At 37.3% G+C, this 26,411-nt stretch overlaps 2 protein-coding genes across 3 annotated transcripts in view; one reads left to right on the top strand and one right to left on the bottom strand.

The window, feature by feature from the left end:
* colgalt1b (collagen beta(1-O)galactosyltransferase 1b) overlaps nucleotides 1–11,658 on the bottom strand; it is a 29,881-nt gene extending 18,223 nt beyond the window's left edge. Inside the window, exon 1 of the mRNA XM_049469642.1 lies at nucleotides 11,274–11,658. Coding sequence (XP_049325599.1) covers nucleotides 11,274–11,491 — 218 coding nt within the window. The 5' untranslated portion in view covers nucleotides 11,492–11,658. The remainder of the gene's footprint in view (nucleotides 1–11,273) is intronic.
* A 1,918-nt stretch (nucleotides 11,659–13,576) lies between these two features.
* LOC103023880 (uncharacterized) lies at nucleotides 13,577–22,462 on the top strand. 2 transcript variants are annotated; one of them, XM_049469660.1, is made up of 2 exons: nucleotides 13,577–13,750; nucleotides 22,178–22,462. In XM_049469660.1, exons 1-2 carry the CDS (start codon nucleotides 13,670–13,672, stop codon nucleotides 22,409–22,411), a joined length of 315 nt encoding a protein of 104 aa, XP_049325617.1. In that variant the 5' UTR covers nucleotides 13,577–13,669; the 3' UTR covers nucleotides 22,412–22,462. The 2 variants fall into 2 exon arrangements, with proteins under 2 accessions (XP_049325617.1, XP_049325616.1); XM_049469659.1 differs by lacking the exon at nucleotides 13,577–13,750 and adding an exon at nucleotides 21,343–21,532 and having other exon boundaries at nucleotides 22,178–22,426.
* The last annotated feature ends 3,949 nt before the right edge of the window (nucleotides 22,463–26,411 follow it).

A 26,411-nucleotide genomic window follows, 5' to 3' on the forward strand; every position in this document is an offset into this window, starting at 1 on the left:
TTCTACAGGTTGGATTTTCTGACCCTCAAGTGTAGAAATCAATAGCCACAATACATTTTCATACATACATACATTAACTTATTTTTCTTGTATTTGCAAAGAATAACTAACCAATTCTCAATTTACCAAAAAGTGCTGGTGTGAACATAAGTAGTTCTAGATGGTGCCAACAATTATTTCACTACTGTTTTCTTGAAGTCACTTATAACGTTCTTAAACCAGTCAATTTGTCAAGTTTTCAGAACATTTAGATTTATTGTTTTTAAATGTTCTAGTAACGTTGCTAAAACGTCAGTAATCAATTATTTTAATTGTTAGTTTTAGGAATGTTACATTTACATTAAATAAGTAACATTGTGTGAGAAACGTTATAATAATGTTAATATAATGCAAACCATTATTACAGTAAGTCGCACATTTTCATAAAGTTCTTGGAACATTATTTCCGTAACGTTACAGTAAAATCTCTTTTAGCTGTAGTATAGAATTTTAAAAAGTATAATTAGGGTTTTTTGGCATTTTCCACAAAGATGACGAAACTTCAACACAATCGGTTTTAGATGTTAGAACTTCCTTCTATTTATACTCACGCTCGCCCGCCCTCGCTCCCACTCTCTCTTTGTAAACTGCTGTGGTCAGAGATAATCAGTGATGAAAAAATGACTGATTATCACCACGATTCTAAATGAGGGGGATAATTGGATAATTAAAGTCATTACGCCGCAGGAGTGGGCAGGTCCAAACTTCACACCCGACCACAACTTACACTCCGAGGAGGTCTGGGCTTGGAGATGGGGGTGAATTACATGGCGGTGGACGGTAAGACAAAGTGTGAACCAGGGAGTGACATAAACCTCCAGAAGTACAACTGCTGACAGAGGTTGCCAGATGTTTGCTGTGCAGGTACAGAAAGACGTTTATCTAAGAGCTAAACTGACTGTAGGCCTCGGTCGTTGACCCAAGACCACCTGCAATCACCAGCTCCTTCGAGACGACTGCAGGGTGTGTTCCAGTATCTACAGCCTACCATATTCTCCACTACCTGCTGGGACAGGTGAGTCCAGACGACTTACTGAGAACTTCTAGATGGAGATCCTGAACCACAACAGTCCTACCAGCTCATAGTTTCACTGGCAAGCCATGTGTTCCAAAGATATTGCGATGGCTAAAATGATACCACCCAAGATACCACCAGCTGGCTAACTTCAGTGTTGTAAGGGCAGTAGAAGATATAGAAGTTCTAATAAACAGAGTGATAAATTTCACAAGTGAAATACAAGTTTAATATTAATTTACAGTGTTTTTTTCTGAAGCCATTACATGCATTACTGTATTAAAATCAGCCACAATTCCCTTCTTTCTCGATTTAACAAATACACATTTTTTTTAAATCATCCTTTAAGCTACAGTATTAATATATTTAAAAGGGATATAGTTACCTCTTCATAGTGGTACTTTATGGGTCAGGGGTTTAAAAGTTTATGTTCTTGTTTGAATGTTAGGAAACTGTTAGAAACAACCACATTCAACACATACAGTTACAGATACTGTAACTGTAAATTAGAAATAATCCAGGATTAAAATATCCAAAACTAGAATTTTGGGTCAAGATCCACACAAAGAACAAATGGGTATGTTTTTGTTTAGTAGAAAAACTCATGTTTTTATGGTTCTTTATCTTTAGGAAAACTTAAGAAAACCTTTTAGATATTTAAATAGCTATTCTGATTGGTGGCAAATGTTTTTTAATTGATGGTTCTAAAAATGTATTTAAATTAGTTCTATGTAGCATTTTAATGGATTACATATGAATACATTAACCATTTTCAGCACAATTGTAGAATATTTATTTGCCAATAAAACCACTGCCAGGTAATTCTGAAGTTGATTTCTTGAAGCAGGACAAAACAGACAAGTGTAAGAAACTAAGGCTATTCAATCCAAACCAAAATGCTAGTCATGATCTAGAAGACTGGATCAAAACATCTTCAGAACATCTGGCAGGTTTTATGGAGTGTTGTCCTGCTTTGAAGTGGTCAAATGCCAATCAAAACCTCAAGGCTGCCCACCTCATAACTTACAGTATTAAATGATCTGCTGCTAACATTAAATCATCCTGTGCCAGATACCACAGGACACCTCCAGAAGTCTTGTGGAATTCATGCATCAACAGGTCTGAGCTGTTTTCCTATCTTAAAGTGGTTTTAAACAGCATAACAGCAGTGGTTATAACGTTCTGGCTGATCACTTCAGCAACAAAAACACTGCCTCCAGCTGTCTGTTGTTCTGAGGTTCTGGTGAAAAGTGAAAGAACACAAGTGGCAACAAGCCACCGGACCACACCGGGACCGCCACTGAGGCGAGAGTGGTCTGAGCAGGCCAATGTAGTCAGACCACAGTGGTGGTGGCGGCTGAGTTTTGGTCAGTTAAGTATAGTACAATTTTATTTTTTTAGGTCTCTCTCTCGTTCACTTTCACTTACGACACTATCTAGGCCTGTGATGGCATTATTTAATGTCTGATTCTGAGTTTCTGATCAGATCTGATACATCTAGACTGCCTGTGATAAGCAGTTTTAGCCAGAAATAGCTATAGACAAAGGGTTTACTAGTTAAGACCTGTGTAATGAAACATGCAAGTAGAAAATCTACATTTTTATTTTTAACAAGCAACAATATCAGCTGGAAGCGTGAAAATGTCCAAGAACTCTTGTTATGCTGAAGCATAAAGGAGTTCCTTTCACTGGAGGGCCTACATTGCAAACCAACCTAACACCATTATCCCCCCTCAACCAAACTTTACACATGCCACAAAGCACACATTATTAAAAAGTTATTGAGGACATGCTCATTTATTGTACGATAAATTGATATTGCAATTTTTGTGACAGGCCTATACGCTTTAAAATCAGATGTGCCTTATGTATGAAAATACACCAGAAAATATGACGTTCATCGATAGTGCACCTTATAATTCAGTGCACTTTATAGTGTGAAAAATACAGTACCCTTATTACCCCCCTGTTAATGTCACCAATGACTGCACTGGTGTAGTCAGATTTGCCCCCACCACGGCTTGCAGCTCTTCCTTCAGCTTCCAGATCTCAGATAAGACTAGAGAAGACCAAACAACCCGGGCGCCGCCATGATGGAAACACAGGGTGTTCAGTCAATTCAGAGCCCAACACAACACACCACCCCACCCATCACCCACAGCCTGCATCCCTCTAACACACACAGCGTCATTATCAGCTCCGTCAGTACAGCAGTGTGTGGTAGAGCCCCAGCCTGCCGACATTAACCCCCGAATTCCAGAGCTGACCTCCTGCTCCACGCTCCCCATCTGGTTCAGATCCAGAAAACGACGTACAGCCTGCAGTCTTCTGCTGCCACCTCACCGCCGACCCTCCACCATAAACACCCGGCTCACATCTACAGAAATATTTACAGCACCCAGACAGACCAATCACAATCAGTCTGACCGCCAGTCTCAGAAACGAGCTGGTGGATCTGGGTTATGAACCTGGAAGCTCCTATATATATCCTATATATACAGCTCCGGAAACAATAAAGATCACTTCAGTTTCTGAATCAGTTTCTCTGATTTTGCTATTTATAGGTTTATGTTTGAGTAAAATGAACATTGTTGTTTTATTCTATAAACTACAGACAACATTTCTCCCAAATTCCAAATAAAAATATTCTCATTTAGAGCATTCATGTTTATAAACTTTTAAGGGTTCAGAAATCAATATTTGGTGGAATAACCCTGGTTGGTTTTTAATCACAGTTTGGCATCATGTTCTCCTCCACCAGTCTTACACACTGCTTTTGGATAACTTTATGCTGCTTTACTCCTGGTGCAAAAATTCAAGCAGTTCAGTTTGGTTTATTGGCTTCTCATCATCCATCTTCCTCTTGATTATATTCCATTTCAATTTGGTAAAATCAAATAAACACTTCATTTTTAATGGTCTTGTTTTTTTTCCAGAACTGTATATAATAAAAAATAATTATTTAAGCATTCTTTAAGTCATAGCATCGAGTTAAAACGTCATTGTTTCTAGTCATTTGCCACCAATTTAGCTACTAATTAACAATTGAAATGAGAGTTTCTGTAAATCGTTTAGTAAAACATTTGACATATTGTATTTTGTGTTATTTTATTTTTTTTTATGAAAAGTTTGAAGGTACAGACCAGTTTTAAATATGGTGGGTTCAGTAGGACACGGTTTGGTTGTTTTTGGTGCTCCATGTTCTGTTCTATACAGAGAGCTCTTTGAATTTTCCAGTCAGTCTAGGAAAGACAGGGAAGTGGTGATGGAATTTGGAGAGGTGCTGAAAGTTTGCCTGAGGCTACAGCGTTGGATTAGTGAGGTGAATGGCTTTAAACTCACACTGCTGGGCTGTGAGAGGGTCTATTATTTTGAGCTTAAGTACACACCACTTATTACATCCACCACACTGATAAATAACAGTGGGCTGGAGGAAAACTCCATGAAATACTAATTTTCCAGAGTTATGGTAACCCTGTTAACCCAGTTAGATCCTAAATCATATTTGAAGCACATTGGCTTGGAAAAAAAAATCATACTCCTTGAACTTTTCCCAAAATTTGGTCGGCTTACAACCACAAACCGTGCCAAACCATAAAAACCACTGTTCACAAACGCTCTCCATCCAACCTGTTTGAGCTTCAGCTGTTTTATTTAGAAGAATGGGGTAAAAATTCTCTAGACTCTAGATGATAAAAGCTGGCAAAAATAAACCTCAAAAGACTTGGAGCTGTGATAGTAGCGAATGCTGCCTCTACTAAGTATTGATGTGTACTGAATACTTTTGCACATCACATTTTTCAGATTTATTTGATTAAAATTGTCAGCTTTAAAATTACGTGCTACTCTGTGTTGGTCCATCACTTAAAATACATTCTAGTTTGTGGGTTAAGGTGACAAAATGTGAAAAGGTTCAAGGGGTATGAATACTTTTGCAAGGCACTGTAGTTCTGGGCAATAAATAAAAATTCATTCATTTATTTAATTCATTCATTTTGTTTTTGCATCCTGTAAGGCTGAAGAGAGCTGCATGCTGTTCTTAATAAAAAAAGGTAAATTTCATACATGTTTTATGAAGCTTGCACAGTTATACGAAAACAGTAACGTAACAGTAAAACCTGATTTTTTATAACTTAAAAATGTGACAAAAAAAAAAATGCAACAACAAAATTTGACCATAAACAATAAAGTGCATCGTATTGAGTTCAAAACAAGTACAAAATATATGCTTTCAAATATATCGCAATATCACAACAACTTTTTGCAATACTATTGTATTAGCACATCCCTAGTTTGCAAATTTCATAACTCATAACTTTGAATTGTTCTTTACCAATTTGGTCACTTTTACAAACAAATTTATTTTGGGTTTCTTTTAAGTTTTACAACTGGAAGTCATAATTGAGAATCACCTGTATATATTTCAAGTATATCTTGGGTTTCACAACATCACCCAGCCCAAATCTGAAGTTAGTCAGAATCTCTCCAGCATTGTACCAAGATCCATTGCACCAACTGCTCGGTTTGTCCTCCTTTTGAATGTTTACATTCCAAACAAAGCCAATTACCCCTCTGTTACCCCAGCGCCCCTGATCTTCCAATAATTTGGTAAATCAGAAGAAGGACTAAACTAAACCAATGAAGTTAGTAATCTAGAAAGGCATCAGAATCTCTCCAGCAAACAATCTGTACCAAGATGAAGCACCAACTGCTCGGTTTGTCCTCCTTTTGAATGTTTACATTCCAAACAAAGCCAATTACCCCCCCCCCCCCTGTTACCCCAGCGTCCCTGATGTTCTGCTGCTAACCAGACTCAATAACACATCTGTGGAGGTTCTGTTAAAGTAATAGTATAGCTAATACCAAAATTGCCATGGTCAGACATCTCCAGACATCTCAAAAGGTGTGTTTTCTTTAGTTGCAGCCTAGAGCTACATGCCATTTCCCCACAGTGCATGCCAAAGACCTCATCAATGAGTTTTGGCATACTTTTTCGAATGGAAACTATTTTTTTCTTCCAGAAATGTTAGGTATATTGTAAAATTAGCAAACAAACATAACAGCCAACATGGACATACATACAGTTCAAGCAAACCAGAAGAAGGACTAAACTAAACCAATGAATAAAGACTCTTAGAGGCTACTTTTGGGTAGTGCACTACTTAGTGAGAAATTGTTGACTGTTAGACATGCTTCTACAACACATTTAGACATTTTGCCCAGTGGACAAACTTTGAAACCACTCAATACTGGACTGAGATAAACAAAACATTAATTTTTACGAATTGTCATACATCAAAGAAGTCAATTAGCTAAGCCAATGTCACCTTCGTTTGCTCTTGTTCGAGACGCGGTCCAGATTTCAATCCCACCTTTTGTTCTTGAGAACATTTTTTTGGCAGTACTTTTTGGCAGTACTTTTAAAGGTTTAATTTAGACATAAAACCTTTCCAGTTACAATCACGGTTTCTCAAGGATCCAGAGAGAGTAAGGAATGTGGACTCTTTGGTGGCACCCAAGGGCTTGGTTTGAGAACCACAACAGGCATACCTAAAAAGGTTCTCCACACATATGGAATTTTTCTCTACGAAATAATGTAAAATTAGTCCTAAAAGCAAGACTTTATTTTATCTTTATTGATGTATGGATGGATCTTGAATTCTCAGGGCTTGCTTGGGCAAGAACTGTGGACTGCTTTGTGGCCCCTCAGGACGTCTTAAGGTTTCTTGAGGACCACAGCTTAAATAACAGCCCTAAATAGAAGGTTATTTTACAGAAGGTTCTTTTAGAAGGGACATTTACAGTAGAACTGTTCTGGAAGCACTAATATGGTGAAAAGAAAGTGTTGCTTAACCCTCCTGTTATGTTCTTGGTCAAACTGACACATTTTAAAGTTTAAAGTATGAAGTTTTCAGTATGAAACTCCTTCTGTTTGCATTAATTAGTGCAATTCACATATAATATGAACATGGTTCATCTTACATGTCTGCAACCACCAAATATGTGAGACAAACACTAAAAAACTAAATTGCAAGGTTACATTTCAATGTTACATAAAACTACTGTGTTTTATATGATGTTCTTTCAAAAGTTATAAAGTAGTGATAAACATGTATTTTTTGTGAAAAACCAATGAATTGTCCTAATTGAAGCATTACCTGTTAGAGGTAAGGAACAGTATTGCACTAAATATTGATAGAATAATTAGTAATGGAGTTACTCCTTAATATAAGTTACTGCTTAAATATTCACACTGCTTTGTAGGATTTGTTTGGTTTTAAACAAATGAACAGAACAGGAGGGTTAATAAAATTGAGCTGATCTTTCAGAAGATCGTTTTTCAAAGACATTGAACTGAAACCTCCAATCGAAAGGCCAAAAGGGAAAGCTAAGGTCGTTCTTTCACGGTCAACGCTCTGGGGAACCCTTTTTGGCAAGGTTCCTCCTAAGAGTGAGAGTTTCGTTCATTGCCAATCTCACCAGGCGACTCTCCCCCCCCCCCCCCCCAAACTCCCCATGCTTCCATTCTTCCATACGGCTAGGCGAGTGTGAAAGTGAGGGAGTGATGTGGGCTGGACTGGGCAGGCTGGAACTGTGGCCCAGAGGGAGGATGGATGGTGGGCGGGGAGTGGAGTTGGAGGGGTTGGTGGTGACGTGGGTATGAAGGGGCTCACTGTACTGAAGCCTGGACACGTTTCAACTTGCTCACTTCCCTTCAGTCACTCGGGTCATACCCAAAAACCCGGAGACGAGACTCCGGCAGCCGACGCATGAGCAATAACCCAACTACAAACCCCCACTGCAAAAAACCCTACTGCAAAAAAACCCTACTGCAAAAAAACCCTACTGCAAAAAAACCCTACTGCAAAAAAACCCTACTGCAAAAAAACCCTACTGCAAAAAAACCCTACTGCAAAACCCCAGTGCAAAACCCCCTCCATGCACATTTAATGGAACTCTCAACCAGGATCTTAACTGTAAACACTAATCTACAGCTGTTCACGACTAGGTTCAACCTTAAACACTGGAACCATGACCCAGATCTGTTACATAAGGTTGTCTCCATGATCTGGAGCTCATAAAACAGTCAAAGAAAGTTATAGAGTTTAAATGTTAAAATGTTTTTTCCCCCTATATCGCCCACCTCTAATGTCAGAGCAAACAAAAACAAATAACCCAACTTCCAGGCTGATAGGTCCTAGTATGAGCAATAACCCAAAACTACAAACCACCAAACCTCCAATACAAACCATGCAAAAAACCCCACTGCAACCCCCCCCCCCCCACCCATCTGAAGGAACTTTCAGCCAGGATCTCTACTGTAAACACTGTAATCTACAGCTGGTCACGACTAGGTTCAACCTTAAACACTGGAACCACAACCCAGATCTGTTAAGTACGGTTATCCCCTTGACCTGGAGCTCATAAAACAGTCAAAGAAAGCTTAAGGTTATTAGCTTTAGCCTTCAGTAATTATTTTCCCCATATCACCCACCTCTAATATCAGTGCATAACTTAATGGACTAAATTCTACTAAAACTACAGAAATATGGAGTGCACAACAATTATTAACCTAAAAATTCCTAGTTTTGGCAATATACTGGAGATCCTACCAAAGTAACATTTAGAACACATTTACCAAAGATTAAGCCATTTCCCTGTTTAATAGGGTTATCTTCATGACCCATCACAGTAATGGAAGCCCGTTTGTCCATCAGAATAGACCATGAACCAGCTATTGAAAAAGTTGCTTAGCACTGGAAAACACAGTACAGTGTTTAAAAAGAGGTAACATAATACAGTCCTGTTTGTGTCCAACACAGAAAAAACAGCCTTTTTTATTTTCCTATTAGTGGAACATAATTCAGGTATGAAAGGGTTAAAACAGAGAAGTGAAAGGTCATTAGCCTTAGCTAGTTTCTAGTTCCATGACAGACATTAAAAGTATTCTTGTATAATTGTTTGTTTGCAGTGTATAAGCACACTTTCAGTGTATTTCCAAAAATAATATTGTTAATGCAGAAGTTAGTGAACTAAATTGCACTAAAAACTACTATGGAATAAACAAAAACAGCAACAAATTACCTAATACCCGGGCAGATAGTTCCAAGTTTTGGGAATATATTGGGGTCCAAACCTCCTAACATATCCAATCATAATCTATAGAGTAATAAATGAATGTTTAGGCTCATTTACCAAAGATTTTTAAGCCATTTGCCTGTTAAATACAGTTATCTCCATGATCTGTAGCTTATTAAAACAAAAAGGTTAAAGCAGGTCATTAGCTTTAGCTAGTTCCTTGTTAATTTAGTGGAGTAAATACTTGCAAACTACAAAATTATGGAGTAAACTACAACAACAATGACAAATAATACTAATTTAATACAATAGATACATTTACCAAAGATTAAGACATTCGCCTGTTAAATATGGTTATCTCCATGGTCTGAGTTTATAAAACAGAGAAGTGAAAGAAGGTCTTTAGCTTTAGCTGGTTCCCTTTTCAATGGAAGAACATATGAGACCACACTTACTCAACAGTTTCTTCCCTTTCCTGAAGCAACAGGAATCCAGACAACTCAACATTTGTCCTCCTTTCTCAAGGCTAATCAAGCCGTGCTAAGTGAAGGTTTCCTCGGGTTTCTCAGTGTTAATAAACCCCATACCCAGTGAGGAATCAGGTCATACTAACTGACAATAACAATCCCTAGAAAGTAAATATTTCCTAGTTCTTTGAGGAAACTGGACTCCATGCCATTGAACATGTTCACTCAACCATGGAATTATATTTAAGGTAAAGCCATCTACTTCAATTTCAATGAAAAACAATGCCAGATAATCAGATAGTCCATCTCACAGGACAGTTTATCCAGTTCCATAGAACTAAATGAATGTTTACTCATTTCCTAGATTGGATCGAAAACAGCTAAAATTCCATGGAATAAACAAAAAGTAAGTTGATATTTTTAAGTTTTGCAAAGATATTGGAGACCAAACAGCTGAAACACTGGAGCCACTAAAATATTCTTCTATTCATCTCAAACAAAAAGCATCTTGCTTCCACTGTGAACAATATATTAACATGAACAACAAGATCACAAAACTGAACATGTTCTTATGTTTCATAAAGATATAGCTCTGAATCCCTCATGATAGGTTGTCCAGTTTCTTGCAGTAAAAAAATAGTGAAGATAATATTTGTGCTCTTTTTCGGACTTTCCTTAGAGTAAACAGTAATAATTACATAACATATATTGAAGCAATAACAGTAAAGAGACATCCGAAACATTAATCCCAATGAAATATCAGTTTGCTTCCATTTCGTTGAGTAAAACCTCAAGTGAGCAGAATCTTTACTCTCATTTCTGAAAGTATAAACAGGATGAACATGGTCTTTCTTTTTAACTACATAACTACCAGGTTATGTAGTAGGCAACAACATATCTTAACATAATACCCAAACTCACATGGCCTACTTTTGTAAATATATTGGGATCCAAACCTTCGAACACACCCTTTTTACTATACACAATAATAAAGGAATGTTTAGATACAGCACACTTAACAAAGATTTGCTTCTATTCTATGTAAGAAAATTCCATTGAGAGAAATTTAACACTTAGTAAAAAACTACCTCAAATAATAAAGCATCCTAACATAATACCCAAGCCCACATGGCCTAGTTTGTAATTATATATTGTGAGGTACAAACATTTTAACATATCCCTTTTACTACACACAATAATATAAGAATTTTTATATACAGTACATTTACCAAAGATGCAATCTTTGTTCATTTATGTTAATTTGCTTCTATTCTATGTAAGTAAAATTCCACTGAGTAAAATTCCATTGAGTAAATTTCCACTGAGTAAAACATCAAATAATTAAGCATGTCCTTCCACTACACTGTAGCCCATCTAACAGATCATTTTCTCCAGTTTATTGCAGTAAAACCTCCAGTAATTTCAATGTTTACTCTCATTTCTGAGAGTAAATCCCACTTTAACCAATTTTTTATGGAATAAACAGAACATTACCCAAGGATAAAGCAATTTGCTGCAATTTAAGGGAGTAAACTAAACATGTGTTTCAATCTCAACCACTGAACCCAAAACCAAGCTGTTTGTGAAGTAAAATAACCGACCCCCGTTCTTCCCCCCCGGTCCACTGTAGACCCCACACCCGCTCTAATGTTACAATGTAGCGGCTGACTCACCAGAGGGCCATCCGGTCCTTCGGGTAGTTGAGGCGGTCGATGGCTCCCAGCACATGCGGCAGGGAGTGCTCCGAGTTGCGGCAGACCAACGCCGCCAGCAACCGCGGGGCGAGTAGCGGGGACTCGGGGCTCCAGCGCTCCTCCGGGAAGTAGGCTCGGCTCAGGCCGGCCAGAAGCAGGCAAGAGGCGACCAGAGGGAGCGCGGAAAGCCGGCGCATGGTGGTGGTATGAACTGCGGGGAGAGGAGAGAGCTCAGGCGGCTGAAGCAGAGTAATCCTGCAGAGGAGGCTGGAATTAAAGCGATAGTACCGCAGAGCTTTAAAGCGGTGTGTATTTGGTGGGGGTCTCTGAATTCTGGTGGGCTCGCCCTTTAAGAGAAAGCACAGCTGTGCCCAGTTAGAATTTGCCAGAAGTGTTGGGGGCGTGACCAAACTAAAGGGGGCGTGGTAAAGTAGGCTTGTCTTTCACAGAGTGGTGTAAAACAAAACTGGGGGCGTGACCAAGTAGGCTCGTCCTTCACAGAGTGGTGTAAAACATGACGAGGGGCGTGGTTACACCACAGGGGGCGTGGTAGCGTGTAGAACAGCGCTGGAAGCGTGGCAAGAGGGCTCGTCCTTCACAGGGTAGTGTAAAACATAGAGAGGGGCGTGGCTATAATAAGGGGGCGTGACAGACAAGACTGAGAGCGTGGCAATGAGGGCTTGTCCATCATATGGTGGAGTAATCAGACCGAACTGGGGGCGTGAGAAAGTGGGCGTGTCCAACATAGAGTAATGTAAAACAGGCGTGTAGATGGAAAACAGTATTTGCAATAAAAATGCATAACATTCTATTTTAATTTAAATTTATTAAAATTATTTTATTTTATTTAAATTAGAAGGGAATGTATGTTTCATTTACTAAATGAATTGAATGTGTTTAAACACCAAGAACAATTACTTTAACTTTATATATTACATATTATTTAATTTTGTAAAGCTTTAAACAAAGCTTATATATCCAATGTCCAGTGAAAAACAGCAACTTTACAGGAGAGAGAAAAAACCTTTTGACATACAGTGAAATTTAATGTAAAAAGAGTTTATTTCAGGTGATTTTTAGTTCTTTCTATTGTTGTAAAGGACAGTTTGACTTTTCAAAATATGTAGTACAATAAAAATGGACAAAAATGGCGATACTTGTTTTTCATTGGACAGTGACGATATGCATTTTGCATGCATGTTATTATTTTACACTATTGTGCTTTTGAAAATAATTTTATTTTAATCAAAGTGCCATTTCTATAAAATTCATTATTTGTAGCATTTTAAAATATGAACATGTGGCTCTAGTCTATAGGGTCACTTTATCATGAATCACAATGCAGGAGGTGCCCTCTGGTGGACTGACTGGGAATTCTCAGTATAAATCAATATACATTCCAATCAGCCATAACATTAGAACCACTGCTAGTTTAAGTGAGACAATTTATGATCTAGTTTCAGTGGATCCTGTAATTGGGGTGGATATATTGATATATTAGGCGGAAAGCGAACAGTCATTTCTCAAAGAAAATGAAAAATGGTAAGAATATGAGACCCTTTGAGGCACAAACTTTGGCGTTCTAGACAAAAACTGGGTCAGAACATCTCCAGAACATCCACATCCCATCTTGAATCCAGGATAGATGTGCCAACATGGTACTAGAGCCAGGGACAGGGTTCATACATACTCACGGAGAGCCTTCCTCACAATTTATAGGACTTTAACTTCTGGAGGGATTGGGCACATGGGTATTTTATTATGTATGCAGTTGCTTCCCCCTGGTGGATTGACTGGAAATCATCAGTAAAATTCAATGCGTCTTTGCATGTACATTAAAATCAGAGAATCAGTGTCCCACTCTCTTGTTCTTTATTCTTCCTTTCTTTTTTGTTTAATCTACATTTACTGTCCTTTACTTAGTCTCTTACTCAAAAAGAAGTTCTAGTACCCTGTTGGAGCCTCTATCCTGGATACAAGATGAGATTGAGACAGTTGGGCAAGGGCTTCTAAGCTCTGCCTAAGATATAACTCTATGCTTTTCTGTCAAATCTTTCTATCAGTATATCTTTTCCTACCCCCTATTTGTTTGATGTTGCTCTAACAAGAGGTCTCTTAAGTTGTTTAAATTATCTTCTGTCGTTATTTTGTGATCTTTTGATCTATCTCTCAAGGTCCATCAGAAATGATGTCAAACCTGTTTCCACAGCAGGAAGTCTGAATCTTTTACACCCGTTAAATTCACCTTCCCCAGAGAGGGAGGAGCCACATTGGCTACAAAGTCTGCAGTGCTGTCACACTGCTGTCTTCTGGACTTAGTCTTTCACGGTTCTGCCTGTCTTTGAGGTAAAGAGAGAAAAGAGAAAAGGAAAACGATGGAGAGAAGAAGGAATGTTTTCTACGAGGCTCTAAACAACAGCACTTCCCGACACTCCAGACTGAAGAGCAGAATTCAAGTAACACTGTTTTACTTTTTACACTAAACCCATTACCCAGCTAATGTTACTAGGTTGTTTTTTTATACTTCTTAATGTTTTTTATGACTTTCCAGGTAGTTGTTATGGTTTGCTTAGGAATTGTGTAGGTTGTTGTTGCTATTCTGCTAGGTGGTTATTATTAAAGCTTCCCACGTGGGTATACAACAGTACTAGAGTTTGTGAATGCTATAGTCAGTCTCCTGGGTGGTTGCTAAGGTTTGCTGAGGGATTTGGTCTACAATAAGTAAACACATATGAACCTTGATCTTACAGGTGCACTCCTCCCATTGTCCTGCCTGTTAATTCCTACAGCAGCAGGTCATACAAGGAAAAAGCATACATTGTAAATTAATCACCATAGTGCTGGGCAGTGGCAGTAAAGATAGAGATGGAAAAGCAGCATGATCTACTGTACTCTCTCTCAGACTCTGACCGCTGATGGAGAAACAGCACGTCTTACTGTACTCTCTCTGTCTCTCTCAGACTCCGGTTGCTGATGGATGATGCTGATTTTCCTTTATTTTAAAACTTTAAACCTTGTCAGTTTGTCCAATAATGAACATATGCAATTTCAGGAAGGAAATTTTACATTTCAAACACTTCCTTTCACAGTTTCAGGCCCAGGAGACGGAGAGGCTGATGAGACAACACTTTCAGACGTTGCACCAGTTTCTGAAAGAGGAAGAGGAAAACAGGGTGGCTGCCCTGAAGGACGAAGAGCATAGAAAAATGGAAGAACTGGAAACAAGTGAAGAACAATGGAAACAGGCTGTCTTGTTCAGAGCGAGAGCAGTGGAAGGTGATTTTGGGGATAATGGAGCCACATTCCAGGAGGTAAAACAGTAACACCTCTAGGTGTTTCAGATCTTTCAGTGTTCATAGGATAAATTTGGTCCAACCAAAAGAGGTGGTCTCAGTACAAATCAGCTAAAACATGATGTGAAAAACGCTTTTTTGGATGGTTCGAAATTGGGTTACCTAACTATAAGATGTTAAGTCAGGCTATCATCACCTATTAAACAATAGAAGAAGAAAAAAAAGAGGTGTTGTGCTGAAATCCGACTCCTCGTGGCGATGTGCAGGTGCTTCTGTATCTACTGTAACTGTAGATTAACCCTTACTTATAAACAGAAATAAAACAAATCAGAGGGGAATCTGTTACACTCTTTCTTATGAAGGGAGTCAGATTCTGGCAGGGAGGCAGAATTTAGCATAACACCTGGAACGTCAATTTCTTCTAATTGAGGACATTCTACAAACCATTCTACAAAGTATTGGGAGACTCCGCCTACAAAGGTCATGACAGCAGGATATAGTAAAGTTCTTTATTGCACTCAATCACTAAACTGCAGTGTGAAACTGAACAAAAGTAAAGAACAAAACAAAACTTAACAAACGAAATGTACAGAATACAATTTAACAAATACGTTGATTCGAACTTAGTTCACACTTTTACCTGGAAAGGCTAAATAAAAAAAGTATAAGGTGATGCAGCCCATGTACTGTAAATGATGGTGACAGAATGTAGCTGCAAATTTTGTTCCATGGCTTCATCCTGCCATCACACCCTGGATCTCCTTGATAGCCCTTGGGATGCTGGAGAAAATGAAACCGAAACTTCACGTGAAGCTTGAACTGTTTAGACCAGTGTCTGACAAGAATCACATTAAAACGAGAGTGTGAACAGCCTAAAGCAAAAATCAAATTTGGACCACTTTTACCTACTGTGTGAACTTAAGCTTGTAGATAGCTTGAAACTTTGCAAATACGTTTTTTTACTCTCTTTTACTCTCAAGGTTCCAGATCCAGCACCGGATTCCAGATTCATGATCGATGTGGCGACACACCTGGGGAATCTGAGATACTGTGTCTGGGAGAAGATGAAGGAACTCTGTCCTCACTGTGAACGGGAGTTATTTCGTCAGGACATGGCGAGACCCCATTCAAACCTGGCATTAAGATGCATGATGATGTACATGGATAAGAGAATAAGAAAGAGGACACTTGTATTTATCATATTCCTTTTATTAATAGTGTTATTAGTAATAGTTTTTGTTTTCGTAATATGGGTGGATCATATTCAGTGGAAAATCTAGGCTTCAGTACAGGTAGGGGTTGGTTCTCTGAGACAGGTGCCTTTTGGATTATATTTTATACATCATTTCATCTGATAGTTGATTAGTTAAACCTTACATTTTTCCATCTCAGGTACGAAACCCCCCTTATTATTATTAGACATTTCTGTCTTCTTTCTCACTGATTTGTTTTTTTAGTTCAACCCCATCACACACAATGTGACCCCTGTGTAATTCTTATTTAAAACTATATTTAAAGAAGTAAATTCTTGTAAAAACTGAATAGCGGTATTCCTTTGTTTATGATCACTTCAGTACATAAATACAGTTCAACAAATATTTACCTTACATCAAAATATGAACATGAAAATCATTGCAGTGCACTGTATTGAAATGCTGCTCTACACTTATAAATATACATGTATATCATGTGTAGTCCTGGTCTTTATGTTAATATTATAATTGAGATTATATTTTCCTAAATTCACGATTAATTGTAATTAAATATGTGTAACAAGGTTATTAACAAAGTGTTTCTATTCTTTTGCTTTTATTAATTTCTATTCAATGTAAAGTATAATTTAATGTTGGTTTCTGTATGTTGAATCTCCATGCAATGTTACAGATTAATTACAGATATATATATATATATATATATATATATATATATATATATATATATATATATATATATATATATATATATATATATATATATATATATCTGTAATTAATCTGTAACATTGCATGGAGATTAATTACAGATATATATATATATATATATATATATATATATATATATATATATATATATATATATATATATATATATATATACATACATATATCTTATTAGTTATAAATATGAAGTTCTATCTAGTAAAATGTTCTTAGTTGTTGTTTTGATTTTTCTGTTAATAATAGAAGCTACAATATTTTAAAAAGTAAAATTATTTTAAGCTGTGATTACCATTGGAAATGACAGTATCATATATTAGACATATACATACATATATTTTACTTTACATTATTCCCAAATTCCAAATAAAAATATTCTCATTTAGAGCATTTATTTGCAGAAAATGAGAAATGGCTGAAATAACAAAAAAAGATGCAGAGCTTTCAGACCTTAAATAATGCAAAGAAAACAAGTTCATATTCATAAAGTTTTAAGAGTTCAGAAATCAATATTTGGTGGAATAACCCTGGTTGGTTTTTAATCACAGTTTTTTTTCATGCATCTTGTCATCATGTTCTCTCCTCCACCAGTCTTACACACTGCTTTTGGATAACTTTATGCTGCTTTACTCCTGGTGCAAAAATTCAAGCAGTTCAGTTTGGTGGTTTGATGGTTTGTGATCATCCATCTTCCTCTTGATTATATTCCAGAGGTTTTTAATTTGGTCAAATCAAAGAATAAATTGCTAAACACAACCAGTTTTACTGGTTGTTCAGTGTTCATTGTTCATAGTTGTCTATGAACTTACATCTGTGATGTAAGTTCATAGACATTTACATCTGTGATTACCATTGGAAATGGCAAATCCATATACAGTATATTTCTGTTGTGAGGTACATATATACTGTATACTGTCCATGTACTGTAAGTAGTTAAAATACGTAAATATCCATTATAGTATGTTTATCTGACTTGTTCAGTTCTTTAGAGTTATAATAACAGGGTTATTGTTGCTACAGTATTTTGGAGATATGAGGTTTTCATATATTGTTGAGTATTTGTGCACATTTATATTAGGCTGCACTGTAAGCCTAGATTGTATTGAATGTATTTATAAAATATTAGAAAACCATTCCTTAAAAACTGAGAAAACGTAATGGCCAATGAAAACTTAAGTTAGCATAACTTAAAAAAAGTTAACACAAATAAAATTTTTTTTTTTATTTTTGTACAATTGAATCAGTTTCTCTAAACCTATTTGCTATTTATAGGTTTTTGTTTGAGTAAAATGAACGTTGTTGTTTTATTCTATAAACTACAGACAACATTTCTCCCAAATTCCAAATAAAAATATTCTCATTTAGAGCATTTATTTACAGAAAATGAGAAATGTCTGAAATATTCAGTTTGGTTTGATGGTTTGTGATCATCCATCTTCCTCTTGATTATATTCCAGAGGTTTTCAATTTGGTGAAATCATGTAAAAACATGATAATAAAGTGTTTTCATATTGTATTTTTAAATATTCACAAAAAAAAACGACCAACAATAACATAATTTGTGTTTTATTTTAACTTAAAAGTATTTACTTTTGAAATAAGACAGGCATGTTTCTTGTAACTGCAATATTCTTACGTAATTCAACAAAGAATAATCATAAATTGTTCAGAAACAACACCTATTCCCAGCTTTACACACTATGTACTATGTATTATGTAAGCCTGGATTTACGTAAATTATTTGAGGAAGCTGGTTCCCGTAACAAGAAAGAAATCTGAACAAGTTAAATAACAGAGTTGGTAAACCAGCTATCTTATTAGTATAGTTTTATATATTTTTCTCTAGATGTTTTTTTTAAATAGCTTGCTTTTAGATGGTCTAATCTGTTTTTTAAAGGTCAACTTGGTTAAAAAACTATTTATTTATTTAAAAATGAAGCACAATGCCAACGGTGCCAAGTCAGGCACAGATCGTTCTGCAAAGCAAACAAGCCGATTGACTTAAAGGAACAAATCTAATGCAAGAGCAAGTCTGTCTAGTATCACCTTTAATTGTATAGTATCACTTTTTAATTGTGTGCTTAAAAGTAGAAAAAGATGTAAAAATTGGAAGTTTGTGGGTGTTTTGTAAAATCAAATCTAATTTATTTGTATAGCGCTTTTTACAACAGGTGTTGGCACAAAGCAGCTTTACAGAAACATGATTACAGGACAAACAATTAGGCAAAACATTAAACATAGAAAATACAGAATACAGAACCCCCAGTGAAAAACTCCCTCAGAGCTGCAGGAGGAGGAAGAAACCTTGGGAGGACCAAGACTCACATTAAAGGGGGGACCATCCTACCACTGGTCAAACTGCTTTTAAATTAAAATTTAAAAAGTCTTTTATACATCCACATAGGTTTTATATACTCAGGTGTATAGCAGCTCCACTAATGGCTTATGGAGTAAGATGGATGATGAGCAGCTGATCTGTGGTGGTGGATGGAGAAGAGCTGACTTCAGAAACTTCCAGTCTGGCCAGACAGAGGACATGAGAGCCTGAGGGTCCAACATCCCTCGGTATCGGGTCAGACAGGTGGGCAGTCAGTAACTCGGAGGAGCAGAGAGATGGAATTAGTTTTGACTGGATTTATGTAAAACAGAGAATATAAAACATTATCAGAGTGTGGCAAATGACTCCGGCAGAACTGAATAAAACAGCCTAACTAAAGGCAGAGAGCCAGAAGGTAACATAGACATGGAGGCTCCCTGAAACACTGGCATCCACCCACTCCACCGTCCACAAACCTGAGTGACCGTGTGCAGTGGGAGAACAACAGCACCAGCATCTCAGTTTACCACAATTTCCTCTGTCCATGAACCCCTGAATCTGCAGCCTTATCTAAAGGGAAAAACATTAATTACCAAAAGCTAAACTAAACAAGTAAGTTTTCAGTCTAGACTTAAAGATCGAGACTGTGTCTGAGTCCCGAACATATTCGGGGAGATTATTCCAGAGTTGAGGCGCTTTATAAGAGAAAGCTCTTCCTCCTGCAGAGCTCCTCTGAATTTTAGGCACTACTAATAAACCAGCACCCTGAGATCTAAGTAATCGCGGTGGTTCATAACAGGATATGAGGTCTTGTAAATACTCAGGAGCGAGCCCGTGTGGGGCTTTATACGTTAACAGGAGAATTTTATAGTCTATGCGGAATTTGACTGGAAGCCAGTGCAGTGCTGATAGTACTGGACTAATATGGTCAAATTTTCTAGTTTTAGTAAGGACCCTGGCTGCAGCATTTTGAACTAGCTGAAGTTTATTTAAGTTACTGCCGGAACATCCAGACAGTAGCGCATTACAATAATCTAGCCTTGAGGTAATAAAGGCATGTACTAATTTTTCTGCGTCATGCAGTGATAGGGCATTTCTTAGCTTGGCAATATTACGGAGGTGTAGAAAAGCTGTTCTAGTAACATTAGATATGTGTTTATCGAATGCTAGATCTGAATCTATGATAACTCCAAGGTTTTTAGCTGCTGAACCAGGGGTGGCTGAGAAGTCAGCCAGATTTAGCATTAAGTCTGATAATTTATTTCTAGCAGCTTTGGGGCCTAATAGGAGAACTTCTGTTTTATCACTATTTAATAGGAGGAAGTTGTGCGACATCCATGATTTTACATCTTCTACACAATCCTCGATTTTCTTTAATCTCACTCTGTCATCAGGTTTGGCTGATATGAAGAGCTGCGTGTCATCCGCATAACAATGAAAATTCACATTGTGTTTTCTAATAACTTTGCCCAGTGGGAGCATATATAATGTAAATAATAACGGTCCTAATATAGAGCCTTGTGGAATTCCATATCTTACCTTGGTATAACTGGAAGACATATCATTTAACCTCACAAACTGATAGCGATCGGTTAAGTACGATTTAAACCATGCTAAGGCAGTTCCGGTTACACCGACCATGTTCTCTAGTCTTTCTAAAAGGATAGTATGATCTATTGTATCAAAGGCTGCGCTCAGATCCAGAAGTACGAGTAGGGAAACACAGCCTTGGTCGGCGGCTATAAGTAGATCGTTTGTTATTCTAACTAAAGCTGTCTCTTGAAATTTTTCATAGATCTGGTTTCTTTGCAGGTAAGAGCAAAGTTGTTGGGCTACAGCTTTTTCTAAAATCTTAGAAATAAAGGGTAAGTTTGAAATAGGTCTATAGTTAGACAGTACACTAGGATCAAGATTTGGTTTCTTGATCAGAGGTTTAATTACAGCTGTTTTAAAGGCTTTGGGTACATGGCCCAGGGCGAGCGATGAGTTTACTATCATTAACAGAGGTTTAATTATATCTGGTAGTACCTGCTTTAATAATTTTGTGGGAACAGCATCAAGTATGCAGGTTGTGCTGTTTGAAGAGGAGATAATTTTCTCTAGTTCTAGCTGTGGAAGTGGGTTAAAGACTTCCAACCTAACTTCAGTAACAGGGTTTTGTTCTAGATCAGCCAGACCAGATGACAGAGAGGATGTGCTGTTTGTCTGTTTTAACTACCCAAAAGAAGCATCACAGACGCATCTGAGGGCTTCTAAGCTCTGCCTAAGATATAACTCTATGTTTTTCTGTCAAATCTTTCTGTCAGTCTATCTATTCCTACCACCTATTTGTTTGATGTTGCCCTAACAAGAGGTCTCTTGAGTTGTTTAAATAATCCTTTGTCGTTATTTTGTGATCGTTTGATCTTTCTCTCAATGTCCATCAGAAATGATGTCAAACCTGTTTCCACAGCAGGAAGTCTTCAGTTCTTAAATTCACCTTCCCCAGAGAGGGAGGAGCCACACTGGGCTACAAAGTCTACAGTGCTGTCACACTGCTGTCTTCTGGACTTAGTCTTTCACGGTTCTGCCTGTCTTTGAGGTAAAGAGAGAAAAGAGAAAAGGAAAACGATGGAGAGGAGGAGGAATGTTTTCTACGAGGCTCTAAACAACAGCACTTCCCGACACTCCAGACTGAAGAGCAGAATTCAAGTAACACTGTTTTACTTTTTACACCAAACCCATTACCCAGCTAATGTTACTAGGTTGTTTTTTTTTATACTTCTTAATGTTTTTTATGGCTTTCCAGGTAGTTGTTATGGTTTGCTTAGGAATTGTGTAGGTTGTTGTTGCTATTCTGCTAGGTGGTTATTATTAAAGCTTCCCAGCTGGGTATACAACAGTACTAGAGTTTGTGAATGCTATAGTCAGTCTCCTGGGTGGTTGCTAAGGTTTGCTGAGGGATTTGGTCTACAATAAGTAAACACATATGAACCTTGATCTTACAGGTGCACTCCTCCCATTGTCCTGCCTGTTAATTCCTACAGCAGCAGGTCATACAAGGAAAAAAGCATACATTGTAAATTAATCACCATAGTGCTGGGCGGTGGCAGTAAAGATAGAGATGGAAAAGCAGCATGATCTACTGTACTCTCTCTCAGACTCTGACCGCTGATGGAGAAACAGCACGTCTTACTGTACTCTCTCTGTCTCTCTCAGACTCCGGTTGCTGATGGATGATGCTGATTTTCCTTTATTTTAAAATTTTAAACCTTGTCAGTTTGTCCAATAATGAAAATAGTCAATTTCAGGAAGGAAATTAAGTAAATTTTAAATTTAAAACACTTCCTTTCACAGTTTCAGGCCCAGGAGACGGAGAGGCTGATGAGACAACACTTTCAGACATTGCACCAGTTTCTGAAAGAGGAAGAGGAAAACAGGGTGGCTGCCCTGAAGGACGAAGAGCATAGAAAAATGGAAGAACTGGAAACAAGTGAAGAACAACGGATACAGGCTGTCTTGTTCAGAGCGAGAGCAGTGGAAGGTGTTTTGGGGGAGAATGGAGCCACGTTCCAGGAGGTAAAACAGTAACACCTCTAGGTGTTTCAGATCTTTCAGTGTTCATAGGACCAAAATTTGGTCCAACCAAAAGAGGTGGTCTCAGTACAAATCGGCTAAAACATGATGTGAAAAACGCTTTTTTGGATGGTTCGAAATTGGGTTACCTAACTATAAGATGTTAAGTCAGGCTATCATCACCTATTAAACAATAGAAGAAGAAAAAAAAGAGGTGTTGTGCTGAAATCCGACTCCTCGTGGCGATGTGCAGGTGCTTCTGTATCTACTGTAACTGTAGATTAACCCTTACTTATAAACAGAAATAAAACAAATCTAAAGGGAATCTGTTAAACTCCTTCTGATGAAGGGAGTCAGATTCTTGCAGGGAGGCAGAATTTAGCATAACACGGGAAAGTCAGTTCTCCTAATTGAGGACATTCTACAAACCATTCTGCAAAGTATTGGGAGACTCCGCCTACAAAGGTCATGACAGCAGGATGAAGTAAAGTTCTTTATTGCACTCAATCACTAAACTGCAGTGTGAAACTGAACAAAAGTAAAGAACAAAACAAAGCTTAACAAACTAAATGTACAGAATACAATTGAACAAATACGTTGATTCGAACTTAGTTCACACTTTTACCTGGAAAGGCTAAATAAAAAAAGTATAAAGTGATGCAGCCCATGTACTGTGAATTATGGTGACAGAATGTAGCTGTAAATTTTGTTCCATGGCTTCATCCTGCCATCAAAAACTGGATCTCCTTGATAGCTCTTGTGATGCTTGAGAAAATGAAACCGAAACTTCATGTGAAGCGTGAACCATTCAGACCAGTGTCAGACAAGAATCATATTGAAACGACAATGTGAACAGCCTAAAACAAATATTGGATTTGGTGAGAAAATCAGATTTGGACCACTTTTACCAACTGTGTGAATTTACCCTTGTAGATAGCTTAAAAAGTTCATATATTTCACGCTTCACGTGCAGTTTCGGTTTCATTTTCTCCAGCATCGCAGGAGACCCAGTGTCTGATGGCAGGATGTAGTTGCAAATTTTGTTCCATGGCTACATCCTGCCATCACACACTGGATCTCCTTGGTTTGGTTGGACTGATTTGGTAAGAAAATCAGCTTGTAACTTTGCAAATACGTTTTTTTACTCTCTTTTTCAGGATTTAGGCTCAATGCAGCAGAGGTAAAACATTTTTTAAATCTACACCATACACTCACGTTCACAAACATACACTATTGTGAGTGCACGAATAGTGCTGAGGTTCACTTATTGTGTATCTACAGAGCCCAGAACAACGTTCCGGATCCAGCACCGGATTCCAGATTCATGATCGATGTGGCGACACACCTGGGGAATCTGAGATACTGTGTCTGGGAGAAGATGAAGGAACTCTGTCCTCACTGTGAATGGGGGTTGTTTCTTCAGGACATGGCGAGACCCCATTCAAACCTGGCATTAAGATGCATGATGATGTACATCGATAAGAGAATCAGAAAGAGGACACTTGTATTTATCATATTCCTTTTATTAATAGTGTTATTAGTAATAGTTTTTGTTTTCGTAAAATGGGTGGATCATATTCAGTGGAAAATCTAGGCTTCAGTACAGGTAGGGGTTGGGGTTCTCTGAGACAGGTGCCTTTTGGATTATATTTTATACATCATTTCATCTGATAGTTGATTAATTAAACCTTACATTTTTTTATCTCAGGCACGAAACCCCCCTTATTATTATTAGACATTTCTGTCGTCCTGTGTAATTCTTATTTAAAACTATATTTAAAGAAGTAAATTCTTGTAAAACCTGAATAGCGGTATTCCTTTGTTTATGATCACTTCAGTACATAAATGCAGTTCAACAAATATTTACCTTACATCAAAATATGAACATGAAAATCATTGCAGTGCACTGTATTGAAATGCTGCTCTACACTTATAAATATACATGTATATCATGTGTAGTCCTGGTCTTTATGTTAATATTATAATTGAGATTATATTTTCCTAAATTCACGATTAATTGTAATTAAATATGTGTAACAAGGTTATTAACAAAGTGTTTCTATTCTTTTGCTTTTATTAATTTCTATTCAATGTAATGTATGCATTAATGTTGGCTTATGTATGTTGCATCTCCATTTTTTTGCGATGTTACAGATCAGGGTTAGGGTTAATTACAGATTATATATATATATATATATATATATGTCTTATTAGTTATAAACAATAAGTTCTATCTAGTAAAAAATGTTCTTAGTTGTTGTTTTGTTTTTTTCTGTTAATAATAGAAGCTACAATTTTTTAAGAAGTAAAAACAGTATCATATATTAGACATATATTTTTCCTATACATTATTCCCAAATTCCAAATAAAAATATTTTAATCATTTAGAGCATTTATTTACAGAAAATGAGAAATGACTGAAATAACAAAAAAAAAAGATGCAGAGCTTTCAGACCTCAAATAATGCAAAGAAAACAAGTTCATATTCATAAAGTTTTAAGAGTTCAGAAATAATCAATATTTGGTGGAATAACCTTGGTTTGTTTTTAATCACAGGTTTTTTTTCATGCATCTTGGCATCATCATGTTCTCCTCCACCAGTCTTACACACTGCTTTTGGACAGTGTTGGGAAGTAACGGATTACATGTAACGGCGTTACGTAATCAGATTACAAATTATAAGTAACTGTAATCCGTAACAGTTACTGCTTCAGTAAGTGGTAATCAGATTACAGTAACTCTGCTAAAATTAAAGGATTACATTGCGGTACTTTCCTATTTTTGCTCTTCCAATCCAAAACTGACAAAACGCAAATAACATTTTGCGGTGAAATCGCTCTGATATGAAAGGGAACTGTCTGCCCCTCGTCCCGTCTCGCTGCACACACACACAGGGAGGAGGGGCAGACAGCGGCTCCGCACACACAACGAGACGAAATTAACTGACATTTTGGTCAACGAATAAAAACGAGACGAAAATGTTTGGCAGGGACGAAATCCAATCAGAACTGATTTAGTTCTGTGAAAGGTAGGGACCAGTTAGGAAGAGATCCAATCACTGCTACTTTAGCGAAGGTGGAGAGGCGGGATAAGAGGGGTAGTCATCCAATCAGTACCCGGCTCTCCTGCAGTAGCGCCGCGCGCTCAGTTACAAACCCGGGAATTAACCTGTCGATACGGAGCTCGACTGGAAGTTAACTCCACAGTGTTCAGCAGGGAGAGAGAGAGAGGGCCGATATATTTCTCCTTTGACGTCGCGAAAAACAAGATAACGTGTAAACCGTGTGGAGCGACTCCATCTCCGGTAAAAACTCCACTAATCTTTCAGCTTCTGCAGACCAGAGTCCGCGTTTTAATACTGATGTTATTTCATGAGCTGATGTGTTTAACTCGGCAGTGCACTAAAACACAGAACTGATACAGAACCCTAACTCATTAAGATCAGATCATCTGTTTAGTCTCACAGTGGGAAAGATATAGCTAGTGTTAAAGCAGCAGCAGGTCAGAAAGAAACTCAATAATATATCCAAAATAAAACAATAAAATCTATGAACCCAAAAGTCTGTGTAAAGTTCCTTACAGCACTTTCTCATAAGTTTCTCACTTTAACTCATGAAGTCTCTCTGTACATCCTGAGAGCATCTCTACAGGACAGTGTGTGAACGTGTGTTTTTGATCTCATTTATAGACTGTAGCTACAGTAGGTGTGCTGGGTTACTGCTGGAGATAAAACTAGATCATTTAAAAGCTGTTTTTGCATCTACAGCTCTGTTTAAACTATAATTTAACTATTCAGTTGTTTTATGACCTGATTTCTAGAGCAAAATTTTAAATGTAAAATATATATAGTCACACACCTACAATAATAATAATAATAATATACATTAAATCATATATAAATATATTTCACATTCAAACATTAACAATATTACTCAAGTGGTTATTAAACGTTTCATTTCGTATAAGTGTAGAGTTAATAATTCAAGGGAACTGATGGAAAAGCATTTACATTTAC

This window comes from Astyanax mexicanus, chromosome 21, assembly GCF_023375975.1.
Source record: "Astyanax mexicanus isolate ESR-SI-001 chromosome 21, AstMex3_surface, whole genome shotgun sequence".
Taxonomy (NCBI): domain Eukaryota; kingdom Metazoa; phylum Chordata; class Actinopteri; order Characiformes; family Acestrorhamphidae; genus Astyanax; species Astyanax mexicanus.

Excerpts from the sequence above, each read along its gene's own strand:
- LOC103023880 (XM_049469660.1), top strand. The coding sequence starts at position 13,670 with ATGGAGAGAAGAAGGAATGTTTTCTACGAGGCTCTAAACAACAGCACT. Across the intron at positions 13,751-22,177 it reads GACTGAAGAGCAGAATTCAA|TTTCAGGCCCAGGAGACGGA; the intron begins GTAACACTGTTT and ends TTCCTTTCACAG.